The sequence below is a fragment of the Panthera uncia genome (assembly GCF_023721935.1).
Source record: "Panthera uncia isolate 11264 chromosome C1 unlocalized genomic scaffold, Puncia_PCG_1.0 HiC_scaffold_4, whole genome shotgun sequence".
Lineage (NCBI taxonomy): Eukaryota > Metazoa > Chordata > Mammalia > Carnivora > Felidae > Panthera > Panthera uncia.
In genome coordinates this window covers 54,550,007-54,562,681 of record NW_026057585.1, presented here as the reverse complement: position 1 = coordinate 54,562,681, position 12,675 = coordinate 54,550,007, and the positions used below count along the sequence as shown (strand labels likewise).

The following is a 12,675-nucleotide window of genomic DNA, read 5'->3' as shown; positions in this document are numbered from 1 at the left end:
CTCCCCTCCCCTCCCACGCTTTCTTTCTCTCTCTCTCTCAAATAAATAAAAACTTTAAAAAGCCCCCCCCCCCCCCATCTTCCTCTGTTATTGTAGAGCTACAACAATGCTCCATGTCGGGGACATGACATGCAGGCACTTAGTAGACATTCTTTGATTTTTTTTTTTTTTCCCAGAGGTCTAGATGTAAAAATATATTGGATCACTGAAGAACAGGGACAAATTCCCAGATGATCAAATAGCTAGTTTGACTTAGCTGTATGTATTTATACCAAAACATTGTTTTCACATAAGCAACTTCAGAGGCCTTCCAGATATTAACTAAGTACAGTTTAAGAGCTTTACTGTTATCAGTTCAAAGAAAAGGGTGGTCAAGTATTGATGCCACAATAATTCAATAGTTGTATGTATATTTGGATTTCAAAAGGCAAAACAAGGGCAGTTAACATGCCATGTCCAGAATTCAGGTGCTAAAAAAGTAAAATGTTAAAGCACTACATGCCTAAAATTTAATTTCCATTAACAACCTCTTAAAGGTAGGTATTATTTTATTTGTCACAATTTGTGGAGAAAAATACTGAAACCCTCTCAATATTCCATGGGGTCACCTGTTTTAAAGATAATTTTTTAAATTTATTTTTGAGAGAGAGAAAGAGAGAGAGCATGAGCGGGTAAGGGCAGAGACAGAGAGACAGAATCTGAAGTAGGCTCCAGGCTCTGAACTGTCAGCACAGAGCCTGACACGGGGCTCGAACTCATGAACCATGAGATCATGACCTGAGCTGAAGTCAGATGCTTAACCAGCTGAGCCACCCAGGTGCCCCAGGTCACCAGTTCTAATATAACCTAGAAGAACATACTGTATACTATTTACTGTTAGGGCTGAGGAAAATTAATTACCCAGTTCCTGGTACATTCTACTTAATTCTCCCATGAAAATAACAAAGTGTAACAGGACTTTAAAAGAAATAGTCTTAGGAGGTCAGACTTAGATGTTGTATCTTGGTTAGTATGTGTGCCTAACACAACTTTATTATTCTCAAATTACAGAACTGACTTCTATTATGAGGGTTATTCACAATAGGCTACTTTAACTTGTTAGGTCTCAAGAGACAATATCTGAAACCATGTAATAAAGTTACACTAATTCATTATTAAAACAATTCAAGCAGATTTCATTTTCCTGAAGATATCCAAAATAATAGAAAATAAATAAGCATACCTGTGGCAGGTGACAGGTAATACTGCCTTGTATAACTGAGGGATCTTTCGGTTTATCAGAGGCTGTAAGGCCTCTTTAAGGCGATGATAGTTTCTCTCCAGTTCCCTTTGATACTCCTTTTGATCTGGCCCAATTAAGCTCTTATTTTTTCTTAATGCATCCTCACACCTAGGAAAAACAGTGTGTTATCAAAAGATTTCTTCTGGCATAGTTTGAGGGCTTGATGCTATTATACATACTCGCCATGATAAGGTCAGTTTTTCGGTTGAATATTAAATATCCTCTCTTGCTTTGGGTTTAAGGCAGGGAACAGATGATCAACTAGAGTTCTTTTTTTTTTCTCTTACCATTTTATTTATTTTTTAAATTTACATCCAAGTTAGTTAGCATACAGTGCAACAATGATTTTAGGAGTATCAACGTGAGTTCTTTTAAACTCTACCATTCAGTTTTCATTTAATTGAAAATTATATATTTCTTAATGTTAAATCTTAAGTCATTTTTCTCCACATCACTGCTAGACTAAAAGCTCTTTAAGGGATTCAACCCCCCTCATTTATGTAGCAACAATGGTTTCTGGCACCGTGGTTTGACAGTATTCAAATAACTTTCTTAAATGAATAGTTCTTGATAATAATCCTTTGTCCAGTTTATTTTAGATATTTAAGAAAACGTATCTGGACCCTAACATATCAATATAGTAGGATGTTAAACAATGTACACATATCATTACTGGCAGAATTGTAGCTAAGTGATGTTTCAGAGGAGAATGTGTAGCTTCAAATGCTTATATATTTTTTTTAAAAAGGCTAAAAGGGAAGAGTTAAGAAACTCAAAAAAAAAAAACCAAAACAAAAAAAAAACAAACCCGGAACAAACTCGAAGTCAACTCACAATCCGCCCACACAGAAAACAACCTGCAAATTCTACTACACATCCTAAGGATAGATAATTCCACTGTAACAATTATTCTACAGTAGAGAGGGGGAAAAGACGTATTTCTGAGAAGAGTTTCCAACTCCCGTTTCAAGGCTGGGATATCAAAACCTAATTGGGACTCTAAAGGAAAAAGTGTAATCTCACCCATAAACACAGCTGCAAAACTCCTGAACAAGACAACAGGGAACTATTCTTCTAATATGTCACACATCCAAGCTCCCTACACTCCTTTGATAAAAATTTTAAGTTTGTCATGATGAAAATGCAGCATAACAAATAGGTGGGAACTTCTTTAACCTAAGTATCTAAAAAAAAAAAAAAAAACCTGAAGAAAACACTATACTCAATGGTGAACATTCTTTCCTTTTAGATCAGGAACAAGAAAGTGATACTATTCAACATAGTACTGGAGGTCCTAAACATTACTGTGAAAAGGGAAAAAAAGATTCTTTTTAGAATTAACAAGTGAGTTTGGCAACATCATGTAAAACTATAAAATTCAACTGCACTCTGTATACCAGCAAACATAATATAATTCTAACGATACCATTCACAAAAGCATAAAAGTGTGAAATACCAAGAAATAAAACAAGATACAGAAGGCCTCTATAGAAAATTAAAATATTAATAAAACAAAAGAGAACTATATCATATCTATGGACTGGAAAGAGTCCGGTTATAATAAAGAAGTTCAACTCTGTCAACTTATCTACAGACTCAGATTATTAGTTTGGGGGGGGGGAGGGTGGTAGTGGGAATGATAATTTGATTCTCTAATCTACATCAAAAGGAAAAGAGCCAAAAATAGTCCTTGAACAAAAAATGAGAGAAACTGCTCTGCCAGATATCAAAGCTGCAGTAATTAAGACAGCATGATACTGGCTCAAGGAGAGAGAAACAAAACTGTGGAAGATAATAAAGTGCACACCAAAATGAGCACCTAATTTATGATAATACCGCAAAGCAGGAGAGAAAGGGCGATCTTTGAAATAAGTGGTGCTGTGTCAACTGGGTATCCATATGGAAAAGAAATCTGACCCCAATTCATGCCATATTTAATAAGTGGTATTGAGAATTATCAATTATTGTGGACAAAAATCAAACTAATCCCACCTTGAACCATACTCAAAACTCAACCGCAAGTGGATTTTTTTTTAAAAAGTAAAGCCTGTTTTTGCTTTCTTCCCCTTTGTTTAACCTATATTGAGTTTTAGAGATCCCATTAAGTTGGGTTTTAGAAGTTAATACAGAATACTATGGACTCAGTGGAAATGTAATTTCTTAAGACACAACAAGCAACAGTCATAAGAAAAAGACTGAATCCTTTAGCTACATTAAATTTAAGAACTAATGTTTATTTTTTTAAAAAGGGGGTGCTAAACCCTAAATTCAGAGAAGATATTTGTGATACTTAACAAATGATAAAATAATATATATCCAGATTATATAAATACTCAGAAATCGGTAAGGAAAAGAATCCAATAGGAAAATGGAACATGTAACTTTACAGACAGGAAAGGGAAATGGCTAACAAACACATGACAAGATATTCAACCTCTTTGAAAAAGAGAAGTGCAAATTTAATCCATAATCACATATTATTTCACACTAAATTGGTTAAAAGTCAAACTGCCAGACAGTAAGTAGCGGTGAAGTTATATAGCAACAGGAAGGCTCAAACGCTACTGGTGAGATTTAATTTTGGCTTACTTTGTTTTTATTTTTTAATTTGTTAAAAGTTTTTGATTTTAATTCCAGTGTAGTTAACATACAGTGTTCTATTAGTCTCAAGTGTACAACATAGTGATTGGACATAGTCTAAACATTACTCAGTGCTGATCATGGTAAATGTACTGTTTAATCCTCCTCCCCTCTGGTGGCCATCAGTTGGTTCTTTATAATTAAGAGTCTGATTTTTGGTCTGCCTATCTTTTTTTTCCCTTTTGCTCATTTGTTTTGTTCCTTAAATCCCACATGAGTGAAATCACATGTATTTGTCTTTCTGACTTATTTCACTCGGCATTATATCTCTAGCTCCATTTGTGTTGTAAGTGGCAAGCTTTCTTTTTTACTCCATTGTAAAATACTCCATTGTATATATACACCATGTCTTGTTTACCCACTTATATCAATGGACACTTGGGCCGCTTCCATAATTTGGCTATTGTGAATAATGCTGCAATAAAAAAAATTTTTTATTCACAATAAAAAAATATTGTGAACAATGCTGCAATAAAAATGTATCTCTTTGAATCAGTGTTTTTGTATCTTTGGGGTAAATACCCAGTAGTGCAATTATTAGACCTTAAGGTAGTTCTACTTTTAACTTTTTGAGGAATCTCCGTACTGTTTTCCACAATGGTTGCACCAGTTTGCAGTCCCAGATTGTGCGAGAGTTCCTTTTTTTCCACATCATGGCCAACGCCTTTTTTTTTTTTTCCATTCTGAAAGGTGTGAAGTGATACCTCACTGTAGTTTTGATTTGCATTTCCCTGATGGTAAGTGATGGTGAACATCTTTTCATGTGTCAGTTGGCCATCTGGATGTCTTCTTTGGCGAAATGTCTGTTTATGTGTTCTGTCCATTTTTAAATTGGATTTGTTTTTGGGGGCACTGAGTTTTATTAGCTCTTTATACATTTTAGATACTAACCCTTTATCAGATATGTCACTTGCAAATATCTTCTCCCATTCGTAGGTTGCCTATTAGTTTTTGTTGATTGTCTCCTTCACTGTGCAGAAGCTTTTAATTTTAATGTAGTCCCAGCAGCTTACTTTTGCTTTTATTCCCCTTGCTTCAGGAGACATATGTAGAAAAATGCTGCTATGACCGATGTCAAAGAAATCACTGCCTGTACTCTCTTCAAGGATTTATATGGTTTCAGGTCTCACATTTAGGCCTTTAGTCCATTTTGAGTTTATTTTTGTGTATGGTGAAAAAAGTGGCCTAGTATCATTCTTTCACATGTAGCTGTCCAATTATCCCAACACCATTTGTTAAAGAGACTTTCCCATTGCATATCCTTTCCTCCTTTGTCAAAGATTAATTGACCATATAATTGTGAATTTATTCTGGGTTTTCTATTCTGTTCCATTGATCTATGTGTTTACTTTTGTGCCAGTCGCATTCTGTTCTGATTACTAGAGCTTTGTAATATAACTTAAGTCTGGAATTGTGATACCTCCAGTTTTGTTTTTCTTTTTCAAGACTGCTTTGACTATTTCAGGTCTTTCATGGTTCCATACAGATTTTAGAATTATTTGTTCTAAAGTTCTGAGGAAAATGCTGTTGGTTGGGGCGCCTGGGTGGCTCAGTCGGTTAGGCGGCCGACTTCGGCTCAGGTCATGATCTTGCGGTCCGTGAGTTCTAGCTCCGCGTCGGGCTCTGTGCTGACAGCTCAGAGCCTGGAGCCTGCTTCAGATTCTGTGTCTCCCTCTCTCTGACCCTCCCCTGTTCATGTTCTGTCTCTCCCTGTCTCAAAAATAAATAAACGTTAAAAAAAAAATTTATAAAAGAAAATGCTGTTGGCAAGGCGCCTAGCTGGCTCAGTTGGAAAAGTGAGCAACTCTTGATCTTGAGATTGTGAGTTCACGCCCTATGCTGGGTATAGAGATTACTTAAATAAAAACACCATAAAAAAGAAAGAAAAACGTTGGTATTTTGACAGAGATTGCATTAAATCTGTAGAATGCTTTGGGTAGCAATTTTGTTCTTCCAATCCATGAGCATTCCATCTTTCCATTTCTTTATGTCATCTTCAGTTTCTTTCATCACTGTTTTACAGATTTTTAAAAAATGCTTACTTTGAGAGCACACACAAGCAGGGGAGGGGCAGACAGAAAGGAAGAGAGAGAGAATCCCAAGCAGGCCCCGTGCTGCCGGTGGAGAGCCTGATGAGGGGCTTGATCCCATGAACTGTGAGACCAGAGCTGAAATCAAGAGTTGGACACTTAATGGACAGAGACACCCAGTTGCCCCAGTATTTTATAGTTTTCAGAGTACAGGTCTTTCAACTTTTTGGTTTATTCCTAAATATTTTATTATTTTGGTTGCAACTGTGAATGGGATTGCTTTCTCAATTTCTCTTTCTGCTGCTTCATTATTAATGTATAAAAATGCAAGAGATTTCTGTCCATTGATTTCTTACCCTACAACTTTACTGAATTATCAGTTCTAGTAGTTTTTTGGTGGAGTCTTTAGGGTTTTCTATATATAGTATTATGTCATCTGCAAATAGTAAAAGATTTACTTCTCCCTTGCCAATTTGGATGCCTTTTATTTCTTTTTGTTGTCAGAATGCTATGGCTAGGACTTCCAGTACTATGTTGAATAGAGAGTGGACATCCTTGTCTTGTTCCTGATCTTAGATGAAAAGCTCTCCAGTTTATCCCCATTGAGTATGATGTATGCTGTGGGTTTTTCATATACAGCCTTTATTATGTTGAGTTATGTTCATTCCCTCTAGACCTACCTTGTAGAAAGTTTTTATCATGAATGGATGTTGTACTTTGTTAAATACTTTCTCTGCTATTTTTTTTATTTTGTTAATGTTTATTTTTATTTATTTTTGAGAGAGAGAGAGAGAGAGAGAGAGAGAGAGAGCAGGGGAGGGGCAGAGTGAGAAGGAGATACAGAATCTGAAACAGGCTCCAGGCTCTGAGCTGTCAGCACAGAGCCTGATGTGGGGCTCAAACTCACAAAATGCGAGTTCATGACCTGAGCCGAAGTTGGATACTTAACCGGCTGAGCCGCCCAGGCACCCCTCTTTGCCATCTATGAAATGATGATACGGTTTTTATCCTTTTCCTTATTGATGTGATGTATCATGTTGATTGACTTGTGAATAGTGAACCAACTTTGCACCCCAGGAATAAATCCCACTTGACTGCAGTGAATGATTTTTTAAAACATATTGTTGGATTCATTTTGCTAGTATTTTGTTGAGGATTTTTGCATCTATGTTCATCAGAGATACTGGCTTGTAGTTCTCTTTTTTTGTGGTGTCTTTATCTGGATTTGGTATCAGGGCAATATTGGCCTCATAGAATGAATTTGGAAGTTTTCCTTCCTCTTCTAGTTTTTGGAATTGTTTGAGAAGAATAGGTATTAAATGTTTGGTAGAATTCGCCTGTGAAGCTGTCCAATCCTAGGCTTTTGTTTGTTGGAAGTTTTTTGATTATGGATTCAATTTCGTTGCTGGTAATCAGTCTATTCAAATTTTCTATTTCTTCTTGCTTCAGTTTTGGTAGTTTATAGGTTTCTAGGAATTTATTTCTTCTATGTTGTCCAATTTGTTGGCATATAATTTTTTGTAGTATTCTCCTGCAATTTTGTTGTTGTTTTGTTTTGAGAGAGAGAGAAAGCACATGAGCAGAGAAGTATTGTTTATACTTCTGTGGTGTTGGTTGTTATTTATCCTCTTTCATTTGTGATTTTGCTTATTCAAGTTCCTGCACGTGCGCTCTCTCTCTCTCTCTCTCTCTCTCTGAGTCTGGTTAGAAGTTTATCAATTCTGTTGATCTTTTCAAAGAACTAGCTCCTGCTTTCCCTGACTATTCTATTGTTTTTTTGTTGTTGTTTTCTTGTTTTTTGTTTTAGTTTCTATATCATTTATCTCTGCTCTAATCTTTATTATTTCCTTCCTTCTGCTGGTTTGGGGCTTTGTTCTTTTTCTGGCTCCTTTATGTGTAATGGCTTACACACTTTGGAAAAAAGTGGCATTATCTGGTTGAGGTTGAACCTATGAACCAACAACACTACTCTTAGGTATGTAACTCCTAGAAAATCTGTTGTCAATTCAGAAAAAGAAGGATATTTGAATATTACTCTTTGTAACAAAAACAAAACAAAAACACAGGTAACTACCAAATATACACCAACAGAAAAATGAATAAATCGTGGTATATTCACACAATGTAATATATAAAAATAAAGTAAATTTAGGTGTATCTCACAAACTTTGAAAACAGCAAGTCACAGAAAAATTATATTCACTGTCCATTTATATAAAAATATGCAAAATGAAAGTGTATTATTAAAGGATACATTAATTTATGAGAAACCATAAAGACAATAAAGGAAATAATAAATATGAAATTCATGATAGTGGTTACCTCTAAAGGAAAGTAGAGATGCTATCAGAAAAGAACATATGAGGAGGTGATCTCAAAGCAATGATAATGTTATTAAGCAGGGTGGGTAGGAACATGATTTTTTTTTCTCCCTGTTCTTTAATAACAAGTGTTATAAATATCAAATCCATTTAAGATTTAATGAAAATTAGTTTTAAAATATAAATCCCAAAATATAAGAAGTAAACACATGCAAAAGTGTTCACTGGTTTTAGGAATAAAAGAATGCAAACGAAAGTACCATTTAAACTGATTAACAAGAGATACCCTACCTAAATGGCATTACTTAAAGCAAGGTGTGCTGAGATTAGTACACTTGCATACTTGGCACTGTTTGATACTTAGAAACTTTTTGCAACGCATGATGTATTAAGGGCTCGTAAAAATGTTCGTGTACTTTGGCTTAGTCATTTCATGCTTAAAATAGTATGGAGGCTCCTCAGAAAATTAAAAACAGAAATACCATTTGATCCAATAATCCCACTACTGGGTATTTACCCCAAGTAAATGAAAACATTTAATAAAAAAGATATATACACCCCTATGTTTATTGCAGCATTATTTACATTAACCAAAATATGGAAGCAACCTAAGTGTCCACTGATAGATGAATGGATAAGATATGGTATATACAAACAATTGAACATTACACAGCCATGAAAAGCATGTGATCTTGCCATCTGTGACAACATGGATGGACTCAGAGATATTATGCTAGGTGAAATAAGTCAGACTAAGAAAGACAATGATATGACTTCACTTATATGTCGAATCTAAAAAACAAATGAACAACAACAACAAAAGAGCAGAATCAGATCTAAGTGCAGTAGGAAGATGGGCAAAATGGGTGAAGGAGAGTATGAGGTACAGGCTTCCAGATACGGAATGAATATGTCACAGGCACAAAAGGCACAGAGAATGGCATAGAGAACATAGTCAATGATACTGTAACAGCATTGTATGGTGACGGACGGTAGCTACACTTGTAGAGAACACAGCATAAGGTATAGGAAATCACCATGTTGTATACCTGAAACTAACGAAACATTGTGTCGACTATAATAAAAAATATTTTAAAAAATCCAACACACTGGATAACTACATCACGCTTAAATTCAACTTAAATTCAAACATTTGATGAAATAAAGTAACCATTAGAAAGTTTTAACTTTAACTGAAAAACAAAAAATTCTATGTATATTGTAAGTGAATTTTTATAAATATATATATATGCATACTGATATAAAAAATTAAAGGTAACAAAAGGTAGCATGACTTTAATAAAATAATAAATAATAAAAAAGGCTATAATTTTCTTGATAAGATTTATATTTTATAGAGTGTTTGGTGTTTCTGCCTTTTTGTCATTTAAAATGAAGAAAACCTTCTCTACAGTTGGTAACGCTTAAGGAGACCTGCGCACTACAAAAGTTCATTACCTTATCATCAATATGCACAGAGGAGGATATATATGAATGTAATCATGTAAAAATTCCAAATAATGGCAAGAAAAGCCGTATCTGTCTATAATTAAATGTGTATGACCTAAAGAAGTATGTATTGTTCCAAGACCATCTGGCTGACAGATAGCAGGGTGTTTTTGGTTGTTATTTGAAACTTTCCTAATAATAAAACTAATGCCAGCTATTAGTCAATTTTACAGGTATAAAGCAGATTTCCTTCTTTCACTACCACAGTTCATTTACTTCATATACTTGGAGCTGTTTCCTGCTGCTTCCTAAAATCAAGCCTAGAAGGGGTCTAGGCCACTAATCAGATTATGGAATCTCAGACTTCCAGTGAAGCTTTTTGAAGTCTTTTAAAAGATATTCACCATGTTCAGGCAGGAGAGACTGATAGGAATTCATGATAGCTATTGCAATGAGAACATGGGAAATTCCATCTTAAAATACTTGATTATGTTAGCATTCCTCATAATTTTCTGATGACAAAACTGATATAAAATTATCTCTACCCCTGATAAAGCTGTTCAATGAATGATTTGATAAGAGAAAGCACAACAGGGAGTCAAAGACTGGGTTCTGATGCTACTTTATTAGGTGATTGTCATTTACTTAATGGTACACGAGGCTCTTACAATCTAATCCCAGTCCACTTACCCAGTATTCGACTGCCTCTCTTCACAGATTTGATGGTTCCAGCTTCATTAAACTATCCACCTTTCTCCAAAGAGACTCTGAACTTTGCTCATGCTGGTTTTTCTTTTTTTCTCTTCTATTTAGTATATGCTTTCTCCCTGTATCTGTCTGAAAACTAATATTCTTCCTTCCAAGGTCCATATCAAATGTCGACTCCTGTGTGCAATCTTCCCTGGCATGACCATGTAAAATTAATCATTCTCTCTATTTTGCTTTCAGTGTTAGTAAAGCAGGAACCAGTATCAAGTTGATAAATGACTGTTTTTCCTACTGTTTCAAAATTTAATATTTACTAAACATCTATTTATTATGTGCCAAATATTATTTGTGCAGAAAAGAGTTAACTGTAGGCCGGAGACTGCTATCCTTCGAAGGCCTGTTTGCAAGGATGGCGCTTGGTTAGTGTCTTGGAATTTGGACTTTGGGAGGTAATCATTCCCAGAAGATAAGAGCGGCTCAATGTGCCTAAACTATTTACACAAACATTATGGCTTATGCTGAATACCTGCTTTCATTCTGTGAGTCTGGAATTCTGGTAGATACCAGGGAGAAGGTGTCTATGTGACCAGCCCCCAGCAACAATCTTGGCACTGAGTCTCTACTGAGCTTCCTGGGTAGACAACATTTCACACATGCTATCCCAGCTCAGTGCTGGAGGCGTCAGGAGCTCCTGTGCAAATCCCCTAAGAGAGCACTGTGGAGCCTACAGCTGGATTCCCCAAGACTTCACTGTGCCTTTTTCCTTTGAAGGTTTTACTTTGTCCCTTCTCACAGCAACAAATCATAGCCATGACTACATCTATATGCTGAGTCCTGTCAGTCCTCCTAGCAAATCGTTAAAACTGGGGGTGGTCTTGGGGACCCCGACACACCCATATATTATTTCACTTAACTTGCACAAGCAGATATTATTATCCTTACTTTATATATTAGAAAATAAAGGATCATAGAGATTAAGTGACCTGGAATAGGACACACGATTACAAAGACAAGATCTGAACATAAATTTTTTGCTTCCACGTTTGTTGCTTCTGTGTTTCCTGAGGGAAGGGAAACCAAAACTTTCCCATTGAAGGTTCACCATAAATAATGATTCTCAGGTTAAATAGTTAAATGGTCTAATAATAGTTTCAAGTTAAAAAAAAATTTTGAGTCTGGGCTCTTCTAATCTTTAAAATAAAAAATATGGCATTACAGAGTATTGGATATGTAGGGGGGGATACATAGAGGCCCGGAAGGAACAGGAAGTAACGCACAAACTGTTTCTCACTGTGAGATGCTTTCCTAGATTCTCTCTTTTGAATAGTCCCTTAAGGACTTTATACCATTCTGTGGTTTGGACATTCTCAAATGTGAGGATCTTTATGTAGGAAGTCTTGAGTACCTTTTAGTAAAATCTTTGAAGCACAGTCGTAGTTTATTATGATGTCTGAAGAGTTTTGGATCACTGGGTATTTCAGATAGAAAAACCTGGGCAACTTCCAAAGGCCCCTGTAAAATAAGAACATAAAACAAGTGTGTTTTGGTCTTCTCTAAAATCAGAGGTAGAATTTACCCAAATGATTTTTTCTTAGCAATGAGATGGTTCCACTTAAGCTTAATGCATGTACGTCTATGCCTATATTAAAACTTCTCACAGACAGATTCTGGCAATTGATTTGCAGCTTCTCTTAATGCCAAATCTTATATTTTTAAGTACTGCAATTAGTGCATTTTTCAAAGAAAAGAGGAGTTCAAGGACTGACTATCGTATTCATAGAAGCATTGTGCTTTGTACTTTTTATATTCCATAATTTATCCTGGATGCAGTCAGCTGTTGGAGATGACCTTTTGTGACTGTTATACCTTTTGGAAGTAAAACCCCCAAATCATGTATGTTTTTAGGGGTAAAGGTGTTAAAATATTTACTTCAGTATTGAAGTAAATCAGTATCGGTAGGGCAGTATCAGTATTGATAGGGCACTTTTTGGTTAAAATATAAGATACATAATATGAAATCTTACTTGAAGCCTTTCTGGATTTTACCTTACCCTGGAATATTCCCTAATCATCAGCAAGAGAAGCTAAATGAACCCATCACAAGGAGATAATGGGGATGGCTTCTAATCTGCATATGACAAAACAACAATACGTACGTATGTTATTAAAACTTTCAAAGCGAATCCACATTATTTATTTCCTGCTCATGACTCACTGTGAAGGAGATGTGGACAAGAAACACCAG

General features: G+C 35.5%; 1 protein-coding gene across 6 annotated transcripts in view; it reads right to left on the bottom strand.

The window, feature by feature from the left end:
* Positions 1 to 12,675, bottom strand: part of DOCK7 (dedicator of cytokinesis 7) — a 227,697-nt gene that overhangs the window by 4,631 nt on the left and 210,391 nt on the right. For 5 of the 6 annotated variants that reach the window (XM_049618558.1, XM_049618551.1, XM_049618554.1 and 2 more), the window contains 2 exons: positions 11,836 to 11,942; positions 1,223 to 1,390 (listed from right to left, as the gene is read on the bottom strand). In XM_049618558.1, coding sequence (XP_049474515.1) covers positions 1,223 to 1,390; positions 11,836 to 11,942 — 275 coding nt within the window. Of the gene's footprint in view, positions 1 to 1,222; positions 1,391 to 9,581; positions 11,943 to 12,675 lie in introns of those variants that run through there. The other variant, XM_049618556.1, reaches the window with a different exon arrangement.